The sequence below is a fragment of the Canis aureus genome, chromosome 19 (assembly GCF_053574225.1).
Source record: "Canis aureus isolate CA01 chromosome 19, VMU_Caureus_v.1.0, whole genome shotgun sequence".
Lineage (NCBI taxonomy): Eukaryota > Metazoa > Chordata > Mammalia > Carnivora > Canidae > Canis > Canis aureus.
In genome coordinates, this window is record NC_135629.1 from 46,651,883 (window position 1) to 46,666,431 (window position 14,549).

Sequence of the window (14,549 nt, forward strand, 5' to 3'; positions counted from 1 at the left end):
GGCCTGGTAGCTGCTCCCAACAGGAAAATACCCATATACCAGGAGGAAAACTGAAGGCCTAATGGTTCAGGGTGTGGAAAATTAGCTGGAAAAGCAATCTGCAATCGCTCCCCAGCTGGAGGTGGAGGAGAGGAGGCATCAGAGGCCTTTGTAACTTGCATTCAAAGAATATGGAGCTAAGGTCAAGGACGCTGGGTGGGTGGGGAAGCAAAGGTAAGAACCTGCAAGTGGTGACTCCGGGGCAATGAGCAACTAATAGATCGCGCTCACGGGCAGGGAGGCCCATTGGGGCCTGAGGGTCTGGACCTGACCGGGCTAAATTCCAGCTTTTCCTGGCTGGGCGTCCGAGCCGAGCCGAGCCGTTAGTTAGTGTTAGGTTAATAGCAGGCAACTGATTAGCATGTCATTTGTGTAAGCCACACCTTCAGGAAAGGGGGACCGGGTGGGACCCGGTTGGCGCTTGCCTCTTGGGTGATGGCTGAAATCCAAGACGGGGATTAGAAAGGTTTTCATCCCCAGCCTGGTGGTGGTGGTGCGGGGTGGTTTCCAGCCGACACCTGTGCAGGTGTGCGCGATGGCTGCCTGCTGCAGGGCGGGCCCCAGGACTCGACCTGGTCCTACTGACGCACAACTCCTTAGAGATCGCGGGGGCTGGTGACCTTCGGTCGGTGCAATCTCGCTGGACAAAGGCCAGCTTTGAAGAAAGCAGAGAAACTGAGGAGGGCAAGGTGCTGAGGAGGGTCAGGGGAGCTGACCTTATCTCCTCTTGCCAAGAATGCAAGAGTGACTTCAGGCCCCCCCAGTCCCACCAGTCTCCCCAGTCCGCAGAAGGAGACAAGGTCACCTGCGGAAGGGTGGGGAGTTTGCGCTGCCGGAGGGGGGCAGGGGCCGCTTCCCAGGCCGCCGGGAGCGGGGTCTGGTCGTTCCCACGGGTGCCCCCTCGGCAGATGGGCCCAGGGCTCTTTGTCCCCGGTCTGCAGCCGCCGCAAGGTCAAATGTCACCGCGGGGCCGCGGGCAGGGGTCAAGGGGGCGGGCCGGACTTCGACCCCCACCCCCCCAGCCCAGGAGGGCCCCAGGGGGCTCGGGGCCTTGGCGCTTGGGGAAGGGGGCAGGGCCGCCCTCAAGGGGTGGGACCTACCGGAGGTTCTAGGATATTCCCCCTTGCCTCCAAACCTGCCCTAGTACCCCGCAACTGGTGTCCCTCAAGCTCCAGGTCCCTGCCCCTCCACTCTCAGGTCCCCTTGACTCCCTTCCCTGAACCTGGTCTCCCAAGATGCCTTCCTTCTCCCCTGCCCAAGAATGCTGGAAAGTGCAGACCAGAGACCTGGGACCCCTGTCCTCAACCCCAAATAACCAGCCAGCACCTCCAGAACATTTCCAGGCAATCCCAGAACAAAATGGTCCTCTCTAACCATCCAGACCCCCATCTCCAGCAGGGCTTACAGGGCCGGGAATTCCACCTAGTCAGTCCGACAGAAAGTCCTCCCTCATGTCTAACCACAGTCTTTTGGCTTCCTGCACTTGCTAAAGATTCCTCCAACTTGCACCCAGCCAGACTTTCCCTGGGGGCCCCAGAGGCCCAGGCTGGGTGCATTGTGCCTGGCTTTTACGTTACCTTGGTAGCCTTTTAAATGTTGCATGATCTCCAAGATTTCCCAGATCTCCCAGCTCCCCCCCACCGAAGCCAAGGTATATCTGCCCCCTCAGATGTAATCTGGAGGACATGCCTTTTCCCAAGGCCTCTTTCTGCAAGGGGAGGGCCTGTGGGGGCAGAGGGCACTGTTTTTCCTGCTGGCAGCTCTCAGAGGCCCAGCCACGTGCCCTGGTGTCCAGTTCTGGGCCCGGGGCCTAGGGCAGGGCAGGAGATAAGGCCCAACACCGGACCTGCGGGACTCCAAGGTGAAAGGTCACCATAGGAAGGGCTTTTCCAGCTGGTTAAACGTTAACAGGCCCAGAGCTAGAAGCTCAGGCTTGCCCAGCCCAGCGCTGCCTGGGCGGGAGATGTGTGTGTGTGTGTGTGTGGGGGGGGGGGGGGTGACAAACAAATGTCACTTAATAAATGCTGGTCGTCCCCAGTGAGTGAGGGGGGCAGGGGAAGCTGTAAGCCAGCGGCAACTGAGAGGCTCCTGGGAGCCTGGAAGAGACATCTGCAGTCCAGCCGGTGGCCTGGCCAAGCCCTTTATGTGAAGCACAGAAAGAAAAGGAAATGAGAGAGGAAAGGGGGGCAGGCCCCAGTAGGGATGGTGGGCATTCCTGCTGCCTCGAGCCTAGCTGGGCGGGTGGGTGCCCTGCCCCCAGAGGCCTAAAATTCTGGCGAGGGGGCCCCTGACCTCGCACCCCCGCCGGCCACAGACCACAACATCCCTTGGCCCTGGAGATTCCCAGCACCAGGTGTTAGCCCGAGCTGAGAAAGGGTGGGGTGAGGGTCGGACGCGGCGACTTTCTGGAAGAGGAAGCAAACACAATCCATCATGCAACTGTGCAAAGAAATGCCCCAGGGTGTGTGTGTGTGTGTGTGTGTGTGTGTGTACTGCGCAGGGGCGTGCCCCCCGGGTGCAACCGGCCCCCATTATTGCTTTTGCAGGGAATGCAGGGGTAGGGTTCCGAGGTGCGCCTCGAGGGCGGTTGAGCGAGGCATCGTCCAAGGCCGGAGGCGGAGGGGAGGGCCTCGGAGAGACATCTTGTGCAGGCTGCGGAAGGGCAGAGGGCAGCGGCGGCCCGGGCTCCCGCCGCGGCCCGGCAGGGGTTAAGGCTGGAGTCGGGCGAGGGCGGGGGCAGTGGGGGGATGGAGGGGGGAGGGTCAGGCCGAGCGGCCCCGTGCTCCGCCCTCGCCCCTCCCGCCGGCCCGGGCGCCGGGCGCCGAGCGAGGCCACCCATGCCCTTATAAGGGTGGCCGTCGCCGGGGCAACGAGCGCCCGCCCCCAGCCCGCGGCGCGCGCCCCTGCCCCCGCCCCCGCCCCCCGCCCGCCCCGCGAATGGAACGTTGTGTGTCAAACCGGCCGCAGCGCGAGGCCGGCGCGCGGGGTCGGCGGCGGCGGCGAGAGCGAGGCTCGGGCCCAGGCGCAGGCCCAGGCCGGGCAGGCGCGGCCGCAGAGGGGGCGGCAGCTCGGGAAGCGCCGGCCCGCAGCCTCGCAGGCCCCGAGCGGCCGCCTGGGGGCCCGGGGGAGCCGGGGGGCGCGGCGACCGGCCCCGGCGCGCGCCCGCCGCCCCTCCCCCGCGCCGCGGGCGGCCGCGTAACTTGCGGCCAAACTTTCCCCCCGGCCTCCCGCGCTCGGATGGCGGCCCGCTAAGTTGGCCGCAGCCCCCGGCCCCGCGGCGGCCAGGCCAGAGGGCGCCCCCTGCGCAGCCTGGGCCGGGCCATGGCCCGCGCGCCCCCGCCGGGGCCCCAGGGCGGCGGGGCGCGAGTCCCCGGGGCCCCCGGCTCGCGCCTCTAGCGCGCCCCCCCTCCCGCCCCCAGGCCCGGCCCCGCGCACGCGTGGGAAAGTTGGCCTGGAACCGGCCCGACCAGTTCTGCCCGGGCGCGCGGACCGGCCGCAGGAAGTTGCTGCAAAACTTTTTTGGGGGGTGCAGCCGGTGCCCCCCGCGCGCCGGGCCCGGATGCGCGCCGGGTAGGGTCCCCCCGGGCCGAGAGGGGTGCCCGGAGGGAGGAGCGCGGAGGGGGCGCCCCGGCCCCGCTGCCCTGGGGCTATGGCCATGGTGACCGGCGGCTGGGGCGGCCCCGGCGGCGGCGGCGGTGGCGGCGACACGAACGGCGTGGACAAGGCTGGCGGCTACCCGCGCGCGGCCGAGGAAGACTCGGCCTCACCCCCCGGCGCCGCCAGCGACGCCGAGCCGGGCGACGAGGAGCGGCCGGGGCTGCAGGTGGACTGCGTGGTGTGCGGGGACAAGTCGAGCGGCAAGCACTACGGCGTCTTCACCTGCGAGGGCTGCAAGAGCTTCTTCAAGCGGAGCATCCGCCGCAACCTCAGCTACACCTGCCGGTGAGCCCCCTACCCGCGCACCGCCGCCGTGCACCGGGCCCGCCTTGGGCCGGGCCTCTGACCTGCTCGGTCACCTTGGGCCTGGCGCTGACCTTCCCCAGGCCTCCACTCCCCCCTCCGAGATAGGGGCACAGCTCCCCTCCGCCCCCCTCCCTTGCACTCCTGGGATTGTGTATACAGTCGGCGCTGTATCGGTGCAGGTCCCCCCGGCAGGTGGTCCCTGGCGGCTTCCGCCCCAGTTCCTTGCTCCTTCTCCCTCCCTTCCTTTTCTCCCGAGAGGGGTCATCTCCGCGCAGGGAGGGGTTGGGGGTGCTGTCAGGGGTGGGGCCCTAACCTCAGGGCATCCCTTCTCCTGGGGATCTCGGCGCGCAGGGGACCCTGCGGGAATCGAACGTGGAACTTGGACTGCGAGGCTCGCAGCGTCCAGGGGCCATTGTCTGCGGCCGCGCGGATCGATACGGCGCGCCCTTGGGGTCAAATATCACTTCCAAAGTCGCCCTGGCCACCGAGGCGGCGGCGGCGGCGGGAGCGAGGCAGGGGTGGCACTGGGCGGCCTCCGGCCTCTTTCGCATGGGTAGCCCTGCTGTGGGGGGAGCCGGGCTTGCCCATCAGCGGGGAGCTGCCCCCCTCCCCCCCAACCCTGGGCTCACCCTGGGCCTTGGGTCACTGGAAACCGCCGTTGGGAGGGCTGGGAGGGCGCCTGGATTTGACCACACCTCGGCTGCTCCAACCCTGCCCCCATCAGGAGTGGGCGCAGACCTAGGGCTCCTGGAAAATCCCTGAAACTTCGGTTGGCCCCCTCGGGGTGGGGGGTGAATGTTTCCAAAGAAGGAGCCCCGGGCCCTCCTGGGTTGGAGGCCCCACTGACAGGGTGTGGCCTTGCTAGTTTTCTCTGGTTGATGCTGGGCTGGGGTGTCTAGCCCCGGGCCCCCTTTCCCACCAGTCCTCCGCGAGTGTCCTTTTGCTTCCTTGCCAAGCTCCTGCCCTGCACCCCAACATGAACGTGTACAGGCTCTGCAGAGCCAGTCTGGAGAGTCCCATTTTCCGGATAGGAAAAACTGAGGCCTAGAGAGGTCCTGGCAAGGCCCCGGGGCCCCCAGAGAGAGACCCTGCCCCAGTTGGGGCTTAGCAAGGGGAACTGGGGTTGGGAAGAGGGGAGCGGCTGAGTCCTGGTTCAGGGTGTCCCCGGGGAGAGGGCAGCTGATGGCGGGCTTGTTGGTGAGGCCACAGGGCGGGGCACCGGGCACCAGAGGCTGGAGTTTGGCCCCGGGTCTGCGGTCAGGGCCTGGTCTGGGGTAGCTGTGTGTGTGTGGGAGAGCTGGCCTGCTCCCTCCTCCAGTGGTAACTGGGCCACCAGACTTTGGCCTCATTCTTGTTGCTGGAATAGCTGCCTGCTCTCTGGCCGGGTCTTTGGGGAGGGCAAGGGAGGAGCTTAGGTGGTTCTGGGGTCTCAGGGGCCTCTGAAGGGAGCAGGAAGCTACAAGACAGGAGAGGGGGCTGCTGTTTGGGGCCGGCAGGTCCTTCGCCGCAGAAGCTCTGCACCGTGGGACCTGGTGAAATCACTGCCCCTTCTGAGCCTCAGATTGGTTCTGCAAAGTCCCCACAGGGCCTAGCCGGGCAGGTTTGATGCCAGCCCCCCCCCCCCCCCCCCCCCCCGCCCCAGAGAGACCCCAGTCCAATCCCGGCGCCCTCCCAGTCTGGAGGAGACACAGTGAGACACAGATGCTGCCTGCCTGTGGAGTCTGGGCTGTGCCCGAGGGAAGGATGGGTCCGGAGTCCCCGGGGAGAGTGGGGCTGGCTCTGCGCGAGGTTCAGGGAGGGCTGCCTGGAGGAGGTCCATGGGAAGTAGGCCTTGAAGCAGGAGGGGTTTGGCAGGTAGGGGAGGTGAAGGGCACTCCTGTAGAGAGCGTGGCCCAGGCAAAGGCTCAGTGGCAGGTTAGGGGAGCAGTGTGGTAAGATGAGACCACCCAGGCCTGGGAGGACTTGGAACCGAGTGGATCTGAAGTCCTGGACTGAGGATGACAGGGAGCTGAGGAGGCTACGTGAGCAAGGGAGGGCAAGTGATCAAATTGGACCAGAGGCCAGAAGCCCAGGGAGGAGGCTGCGTTGGACCATAGGGTTGGGCAAAGCATGTGCTCTTTAGGTGGGATAACAGGTGGAACTTACTGTTTCCCCATCTGGAGGGACAGGAGATCTGTTCCCAAATCCACAGCTGGGGAAGTCGAGGCAGAAGGTTCTGGGAACCCCCCCCCCGCCCCCTGCCCCAGGTCAGGGGCCCGGAGCTGGGCCCCTGCCTGCTTGCCTGCCCGCCCCAGGCCTGGCTCTTTCCACCCGGCTGCCCAGGACCCTCCCACTGCCTGCCTGCTGGGCTTTGTTCTGGTTCTGCCTGAACTCCCTCCACCCTAGCGGGGCCTCTTCCTGGGGGCTCGGGCCGGGCAGGGGACAGAGGCCTGGGCTGCGAGGCTGGCGCTGTGGGACCTGGGCCCTTGGAGATCCCCAGGGCCTCCGCTGTCCTGAGCCTGCCGTTGAGACCCCCGCCCCCAGCTTGGGCTTGGGTCCTGCTGCCCTCCCCGAAAACCCCTCAGGTCCCCCCAGGCCCAGTGCATCCCATAGAGAGCCGGCATCTGGCCTCCCCTTTCCAGATGCGGAAACTGAGTCTCGGTGGGGAAGTTGCCACCGTAGGGCTGGGGCCGAGTGTCTGCGGCTGAGCGGTGTTGAGATTTTAACTGCATCGAGTGTTTTATGCTGACTGTCTCTGGGTACCCTCTTGGTGGCCCAGATGGGACGCCGGGGGTGTCTCTCTGTCCCCGGGGCCGGGCCTCGGAGAGCTTCGAGGCTGGGGTGGAGGGACACCGAGGGAGCACAGGGGCAGGGGCAGGGGCCGGGGGGAAGGAGCACTGGAGAAATGTGAAGCACGAGGGCCTGAACCTGCCGGCTGGGGGCTGCCCCTGGATGGGGAGCTCCGTGTCCTGCAGGGCGGGGCGCCCTGTCCCATCCCTGCAAGAGGCAGTGATCCCTGAGGGCCACTCAGGGGAAGCTTCTTTGGCTCAGTTAGGAGTCTGGAAGGTCTTCCTGGAGGAGGGGACATGGGTCTGAGGTCTTAAAGGGGGCACAGGGGTTTGTTCATTCATTCGTTCATTCGTGGTGGTCCTGTGTGGGGTGATAATACCCCGGCCCTACTGTGCCCGTAGAGGATGGGCCCTGGCCTGGCCCCAAGCCTCTTAGGTAACTCCCGAAGCCCAGCTCAGAAGCCCAGCTCCCTGAGCGTGTACCTTTGCTGTTCTCACATTGCCCTTGGGACAAAGACCTCACCCTCGGCCCAGCAATGACCAAGTAAAATGAGACCATTGAGGCTTTCATATTTGCACGTTTCCAACTTTACAGCTCACCTCGTGCTCTCTGCGTGGAATTGCCTCTCTGTTCTGGGCAACTTTTTTTTTTTTAAGATTTTATTTATTTAATTGACAGAGCGTGACCTCCCCACAGGTGCAGGGAGGAGGGGGAGGAAAGGGGAGAGGGAGAAGCGGACTACCCACTGAGTAGGGAGCTGTTCTGAACTTCTGTTCATCCTTCAAAACCCAGTCCCAACATACCCTCCCTGGCGTGCTAATGTACTCTGCCGCAGACTCCATTCGTCCCCACCGTCCATTGTCCTCTTCCCCTTTGCAGACCTGCAGGCTTAGCCCCTGTGCCCCTTGGGGAGGGTACCTGCCCAGCCCGGGGTAGGGGGCATGGATGTTTCTCAGGTGCGGCCTTCAAAGGTGACTTATAGGGTGGCTCAGGGGGCAGGATGTGGGTGTCACGGTGACCCCTTGCGTGCCTGTAGGTCCAACCGTGACTGCCAGATCGACCAGCATCACCGGAACCAGTGCCAATACTGCCGCCTGAAGAAGTGCTTCCGGGTGGGCATGAGGAAGGAGGGTGAGTACCTGCTGGCGTGGGGCAGGCACAGGGTGAGCAAACAGCCCTCGCCTTCACTCCCTTTCTCGGGGGTCTGGGAGCCGAGGAGGGTGGGGCCTGGCGCCTGCTAACCTCGTTACCACCGATCCCACAATCTCGTGGGCCTCAGTCTGGCCCCAGGCTGGAGGAATCCAATTATCCATAGTCACCTGGTGGCTGCGGTGGAGCTGGGGATGCAGGGGACACCCTGATTCAGGCCCACGTCAGGACTCTTCTGCCCCTCAGCCCCTCCCTGCCAGGGCCCCTGGCCTCAGAGTCAGGTTCCTTGGCCCTGACACCTCAGTGACCCCTGTGCCCCTTAGCCTGGCCAACACTGAACAAGGATGGTTTTTTTTTTTTTTTTTTTTTTTTTGATTGGTTTCTTCCATCCTCCACCCCCTGCTTTGTGTTTGTCCAAGGCAGGAACTCGCCCGATTAAGGCAAAGGGCAGCTTACCCTTCCGCCTGACCCTGGGCACTGGGAGCCAGAGGGAGGCCCAGCCCCTTGTTTCTGCCCTGGGGACTTGAGTGGACACGTGCCGGGCAGCTGGGCCTAGAGCTCTACCAAGCTCTAGAATTCACTCTTAGAATTCAGTTGGAACCCAGAGACTTCCACGTGGAGCCCGGTGGGCTTGGGAGCAGGACCTGGCTCACTGGCTAAGAGCCCCATGCTGGGCTCCTGTCTCTGCCGGCCTCCCCAGGAGCAGGTTGGCAGTTCTTCCCTGCATCTTAGGTCTCTCCTGCTCTAAAGTTAGTTTCCTCTCTGCTGGCCTCTGTGAAAGAAGCTGGCAGTGGCTGCTCGGTCTCTCTCTTAAAACTGCCCGACTACACTCTTGTCCTTTCAAGTTCAGGGATGACTCGCCCTCCACAACCTTTGCTTCTGCTTGTCCATGACCTGAAGTCCTGATGTACTTCAGCTCTCCAAAGTGTCAGGAGTGGGAAATAATCACAGCTCATGCCCCAAGCACAGTCCTACCTCAGGGCCTTTGCACAGACTGTTCCCTCTTCTTGGAACACTCTTACCTCATACCTGCATGGCTTCCTTACCTTTTTTTTTTTTTTTTTTTTTTTAAGAGGTGGAGGGAGGGACTGCAGGGGAGGGGGAGAGAATCTTAAGCAGGCTTCATGCCCAGCATGGAGACCAACACAGGACTCAATCACACAACATTGAGATCATAATCTGAGCTGAAATCAAGAGTTAGATGCTTAACCAACTGAGCCACCCAGGCGTCCCTTACCTCCTTTAAGGTTTGTTCAAAGAACACCTCCTCAGAGAAGCCCTCCTGATTACTCTTCACCATCCCCCTTTATTTTGCACTATCTACTTGCTCCCCCACCAGGATGTCCACTCCCTGGGGGAAGGGACTTGCGTTAGTCTTGTTTTCTTTTTTTTTTTTTTTAATTTTTATTTATTTATGATAGTCACAGAGAGAGAGAGAGGGAGAGAGAGAGAGAGAGGCAGAGACACAGGCAGAGGGAAAAGCAGGCTCCATGCACCGGGAGCCCGATGTGGGATTCGATCCCGGGTCTCCAGGATCGCGCCCTGGGCCAAAGGCAGGTGCCAAACCGCTGCGCCACCCAGGGATCCCTGTCTTGTTTTCTGACACATACCCAGTGACTAGTCCAGGGCCTAGAACGTAGAAGGTGCTTAATACATGTTCTTGGCCTGAATTACTACCCATTGAGCCCTTCCTATATGCCTAGTGCTGTTCTAAGTAAGTTAGATTCTCATTAATTTAGTGATTGGTGTCATCACTGTCATTACTACCTGCATCTTACAGATGAGGACATTGAGCACAGAATGCAGAGGTGAAGCCATTTGCCAGGGTCAGAGAGCACTAGAGTTGGGACTTGAACCCACACAGTTTGGGCTGGATAAAGAGGAAGAGCTGGGGGAGGGGATCTCAGGAAGCAGGAACAGTGAGTGCAAAGGCACTGAGGTAGGAACATGGCTGGGTGATGGATGAATGGTGGGGATAGGGTTTAGGACTGAGTGAACAAAGGCGGAAGGAATAGGTCTTCCACCCAACCCTGGCGGGGCTGGGGCCGGGGCGTTGAGCTGGGATCTGATCTTTGACAGTTGGTTCTGAGACAAGAATCCTCGAACCTAAAGCCCCCACTAACCTGCTCAGGCCCTGACTTCCACCCACATTCTGTTCCCCATTCATTCTGTGGCCTGTTGGCTAGGAGTTCATGAAGATGAGACGGGGCATGCCAATTCATTAAAGATCATTAGTTAGTTTCTGTCTGGCCCTCAGCCCAACCACCCTGGCACAGGTCAGGTAAACCTGTGGCTACCCCTCCTCCTCTCTGTGCCTCAATTTCCTTCTTCCTATTCACCTGAATCCTGGGAACCCAGCAGTGGGTGCTCTCCTTTAACAGGCAAGGCTACTGACGGCAGTTAATGTTTATTGAGCACCTATTATAGGCTGGGACTCCACTCCCAGCTCTGGGGTTCCCCTAGAGCCGTGATCTGGGGGTGGGTTGAGGCCGGGAGCTAGAGAAAAGATCCCATTGCTGTAGGAGAGATCACTTGCTTCAAGGCTAGGCTGGCCAGGGCCACCCTCCACCCCAGCAGAATGAAAGTGACCCCTCCCTGGCCCTATGGTCAGCTCTGAGATCCCCATGATGGGCAGATGGGGGCATGATTGACAGGTCAGGCCTCCATGGCTGCTGAGTGGAGCTCACATCGTCCAGAGGGAGGGGGCCAGGTGCGAATTAGATTAGTCTTCACCCAAGGGCCCCATCCCACCCCCTATGCTCCTCTGCAAGAAGCGGGGTGGGACTGGTGGCTGGAAATGGCCTTCCGCTGGGGCACAGGGCAGAGCAGGGTGGGGCCTGCAGGTCCTTGCAGGTCCCCCAATCATCTGTGCACGCATGGGGGGGGGTTGGGGGACCAGGGAAAGGCTGGGTGTGGGGAGCCTTTGGGGGAGGGGCTGAGTGACCCTGTGATGACTTTATCTTCCCCCCTTTTCTTCCCTCCACCTGCCCCCCCCACGCCTACCCACTTTCCCCCTTGTTCCGTCCCTCCCTCTCCCTGCCACCTCCCTCGCTCCTCTCTGGTGTCTCTCCCCGTGTCCCTCAATCCCTGTCCCGCACCCCGTGTTCGTCACCCGCCTGCCCCCTCCCCGCCCGCCTCCCCGCGGCTGCGGGCTGCGGGCTGCGGGGACCGGCTCCCCCCTTCCCCGCCCCCTCCGCGTCCCCCTTCCGCCCCCCAGCGGTGCAGCGCGGCCGCATCCCGCACTCGCTGCCGGGCGCCGTGGCCGCGTCCTCGGGCAGCCCCCCGGGCTCGGCGCTGGCGGCGGCGGCGGGCGGAGACCTCTTCCCGGGGCAGCCGGTGTCGGAGCTGATCGCGCAGCTGCTGCGCGCCGAGCCCTACCCCGCGGCGGCCGGGCGCTTCGGGGCGGGCGCGGCGGGCGCGTTCGGCGCGGGGGGCGGCGCGGCGGGCGCGGTGCTGGGCATCGACAACGTGTGCGAGCTGGCGGCGCGGCTGCTCTTCAGCACCGTGGAGTGGGCGCGCCACGCGCCCTTCTTCCCCGAGCTGCCGGTGGCCGACCAGGTGGCGCTGCTGCGCCTCAGCTGGAGCGAGCTCTTCGTGCTGAACGCGGCGCAGGCGGCGCTGCCCCTGCACACGGCGCCGCTGCTGGCCGCCGCCGGGCTGCACGCCGCGCCCATGGCCGCCGAGCGCGCCGTGGCCTTCATGGACCAGGTGCGCGCCTTCCAGGAGCAGGTGGACAAGCTGGGCCGCCTGCAGGTCGACTCGGCCGAGTACGGCTGCCTCAAGGCCATCGCGCTCTTCACGCCCGGTGAGATGCGCCGCGCGTCTGTGTGTCTGTGTGTGTGTCTGTCTCCCAGGACGGGTGGCGGTGGGGGGCGACCTGGACCCTGACCCCGGCCCCCAGAGGACCCCCCCTCCCTGACCCTCAGCCTGCCGGCCTGGCGCCGCTGGGGGGCCAGTGGAGGAGAGACAGGCGGTGTGACACCCTGATGCCCCCAACGCCTGATCCCAGGGCTCCCTAAGAACCCTGAGCCCTGCTCTCCAGACCCACAGCTGGGCCTGGACGCGTGGCTCAGGTCACCCAACAGCCTCTCTCCCGGATTCCCAGGCTCCCTGAGACCCCAGCCTCTACCCCCTCATCAGGGTGCTCTTGGTGCTCAGTGGGCAGATCCAGAGGCGCAGGATGAGGGAGGGGAGGTCTCTGACACCTGGTCCCCGATCTTCGTCCTCCCCAACACCCCTGACCCTCCTCTGCCGACTCGGGCCTTCCTGCTTACTGCGCAGTTACAGACGCCTGCCAGGCGGGGATACCCTGACACCTGGTTCTGGCTTCCCTTGAGCTTTCCACTCCCTGATTCCTGGACCCCCAGACTTTTGACCCAGGGCTCCCCAAACGCCCCCTAGTTAGCCTCCTGGCAGCTGGGCCGCGTGGGACGGGGCAGGGGCGGGTCTTGGAGTCCCTCCCGCTGTGGGTGGGGCCGGCCAGGACCTTCCTAGTCTTTAGTTAACCACCTAGCCACTGAATGCCCTACCTCACTCCAGAGACTGGTGGCGCAGCTGGTTCTGCATCTGGAAGGTTCCAGATCCCACTAGGGGTCTTCTTGGGGCCAGGGATGCAGGAATGAGACGCAGGCCACTCTGAGAGGTGGCTTTCACTTGATAAATGCGGCTTTGCGCCTCTTGCCCCCAGAAGATTCTTCCTCTGCCCCACCCTTCATGGGTCTCCCACTCCAGGCCACTCTGGCTGAACACCCCCTCTGGCTTTGCCTTCCTTCTCGAGTCCCCTCCCTAGTTCCTCTTCCCCTTGAGCTTGATTAGTACTTGTCACCTTGCCCAAGGCCTCAGCTGGGGCTCCCCTGTCCTGGAGACACCAGTGTCCACACTCTTGTGTCACTGTCCTCAGTTGAGGCCACCTCAGTCTCTCGAGGACTGACACTGCCTGAGGACCCCATTTGTCCCTCAGGACTCCATTTCCCAGCACCCGGAGCCCTGAGTGGGGGGCTTGGTGTCCTCCCACCTCTCCCCACCCTCCTGACCCTGCCCTGTCTCCCCAGATGCCTGCGGCCTCTCGGACCCAGCACATGTGGAAAGCCTGCAGGAAAAGGCACAGGTGGCCCTTACTGAGTACGTGCGGGCTCAGTACCCGTCCCAGCCCCAGCGTTTCGGTCGCCTGCTGCTGCGACTCCCCGCCCTGCGCGCGGTCCCTGCCTCCCTCATCTCCCAGCTGTTCTTCATGCGCCTAGTGGGCAAGACGCCCATTGAGACGCTGATCCGAGACATGCTGCTGTCGGGAAGTACCTTCAACTGGCCCTATGGCTCAGGCCAGTGACCCCATGGGACCTGGATGTGTCGGCCTCACGGGGGGCCCCCCGAGTGGAGGACCTTGGCTTCTTTCACCAGACTCCTACTATTTTTTAAAGACTGTGAAATGTTTGTCTTCTCTGTTTTTTAAATGATCACGAAACCAAAAAGAGAGTGCTTGTCCAGACTCCAGCCTCGGCCTCCCCAGGACTTCTGGCCAGAATAGAGGGGGAGGGACCGAGGGTCCAGTTCATTTCTGGGGCAGCCTGGAGCCGGGCACCCCAAGCATAAGCTCTTGGGATGGTGAGGTTGGCTTCCCGTGTGTGATGGACAAAGGCCTGGTGTCTGGGCTCGAGGGGCAGCTGCAGCCCGGCAGGGGTAGTATTTGCCAGGCAGATCCTCTGGACATGTAATCCATGGACACTACATGAGGAATGAATCAAGGCCAATAATAAAGACGTTTCCTACCTGCACAGCCCCCATCATCTTTGTGAGGGGAGGGCAGGATGGGGGGGCACCCTACCATGGCTGCCCACCCCCAGCCATCTGGAACACCCACAACCTCACAACAGCCTGCCTTGCTGCTTTTGTGGGGAAACGGCTGGGGGCAGGGAGAGGGCCCTGCAGTCAGCTAGTGAGTCTGCAGGGGTGGGTGGCATCCTGCAGATGGCTCAGGTTCAGGTTCAAGCTCTGGGCTGTGACGGTGAGCCTCATAGATGCACACGTGCCCCGGACCAAATACCCTATTCCCTTTGGTCAGCCCTTGATCATGGTGTCCGGGCCCCAGTGTCCTCTGGAGAAACATTCCGTGTAGTTCTTGCCACATGATCTCACCCCAGACAGAGCCCTCCATTCCCTTGGCCACAGGGATGGGTTCAGGGAGGGCACGCAGCCCGGAGCTGGCCACTCGATGGCGGGATCTGGAACTAGGAGGATGGAGCTGAAAACAGCCAAGGGGTGCCTGGCTGGCTCAGCTGACTGAGCATCTGGCTTTGGCTTGGGTCATGATCCCAGGGTCCTGGGATGGAGTCTGGCATGGGGTTCCTTGCTCAGGTGGGAGCCTGCTTCTCCCTTTCCCTCTGCCTGCTGCTACCCCCCCCCCCCCCCCCCCCGCTTGTGTGTGTGCTCACTCGCTCTCTGACAGATAAATAAAATTTTAAAAAAAGGAGCCAAAATAGGTAGACCAACTTCCCAGGATACCTTTGGAGTCCCTGGAGCCTGTCATATCCAAAACCTTTGGATGCTTCAGTCTCATGATCCCAGATTTACCCTTTTGTGCCTGAGCCTGTTTGGTTTCCTCTCACATGTAACTAATAAAACCTCCCATTTCA

At 62.8% G+C, this 14,549-nt stretch overlaps 1 protein-coding gene and 1 long non-coding RNA gene across 3 annotated transcripts; one reads left to right on the forward strand and one right to left on the reverse strand.

The window, feature by feature from the left end:
* The first annotated feature begins 3,446 nt into the window (after positions 1–3,446).
* Positions 3,447–13,691, forward strand: NR2F6 (nuclear receptor subfamily 2 group F member 6). Its single transcript, XM_077859487.1, has 4 exons — positions 3,447–3,981; positions 7,808–7,902; positions 11,138–11,725; positions 12,972–13,691. The coding sequence occupies exons 1-4, from the start codon at positions 3,689–3,691 to the stop codon at positions 13,244–13,246; spliced, it is 1,251 nt and encodes a 416-aa protein (XP_077715613.1). The 5' UTR covers positions 3,447–3,688; the 3' UTR covers positions 13,247–13,691.
* Positions 7,424–8,820, reverse strand: LOC144290350 (uncharacterized). Of its 2 annotated transcripts, none has more exons than XR_013358054.1 (3): positions 8,377–8,820; positions 8,014–8,108; positions 7,424–7,913 (listed from the first exon to the last, which is right to left on the reverse strand). It is a non-coding gene; the product is annotated as an uncharacterized LOC144290350 (long non-coding RNA). The 2 variants fall into 2 exon arrangements; XR_013358055.1 differs by having other exon boundaries at positions 7,424–7,910; positions 8,377–8,817.
* Positions 13,692–14,549: the final 858 nt, after the last annotated feature.

Excerpts from the sequence above, each read along its gene's own strand:
- NR2F6 (XM_077859487.1), top strand. The coding sequence starts at position 3,689 with ATGGCCATGGTGACCGGCGGCTGGGGCGGCCCCGGCGGCGGCGGCGGT. Across the intron at positions 3,982-7,807 it reads AACCTCAGCTACACCTGCCG|GTCCAACCGTGACTGCCAGA; the intron begins GTGAGCCCCCTA and ends GCGTGCCTGTAG. Across the intron at positions 11,726-12,971 it reads CATCGCGCTCTTCACGCCCG|ATGCCTGCGGCCTCTCGGAC; the intron begins GTGAGATGCGCC and ends CTGTCTCCCCAG.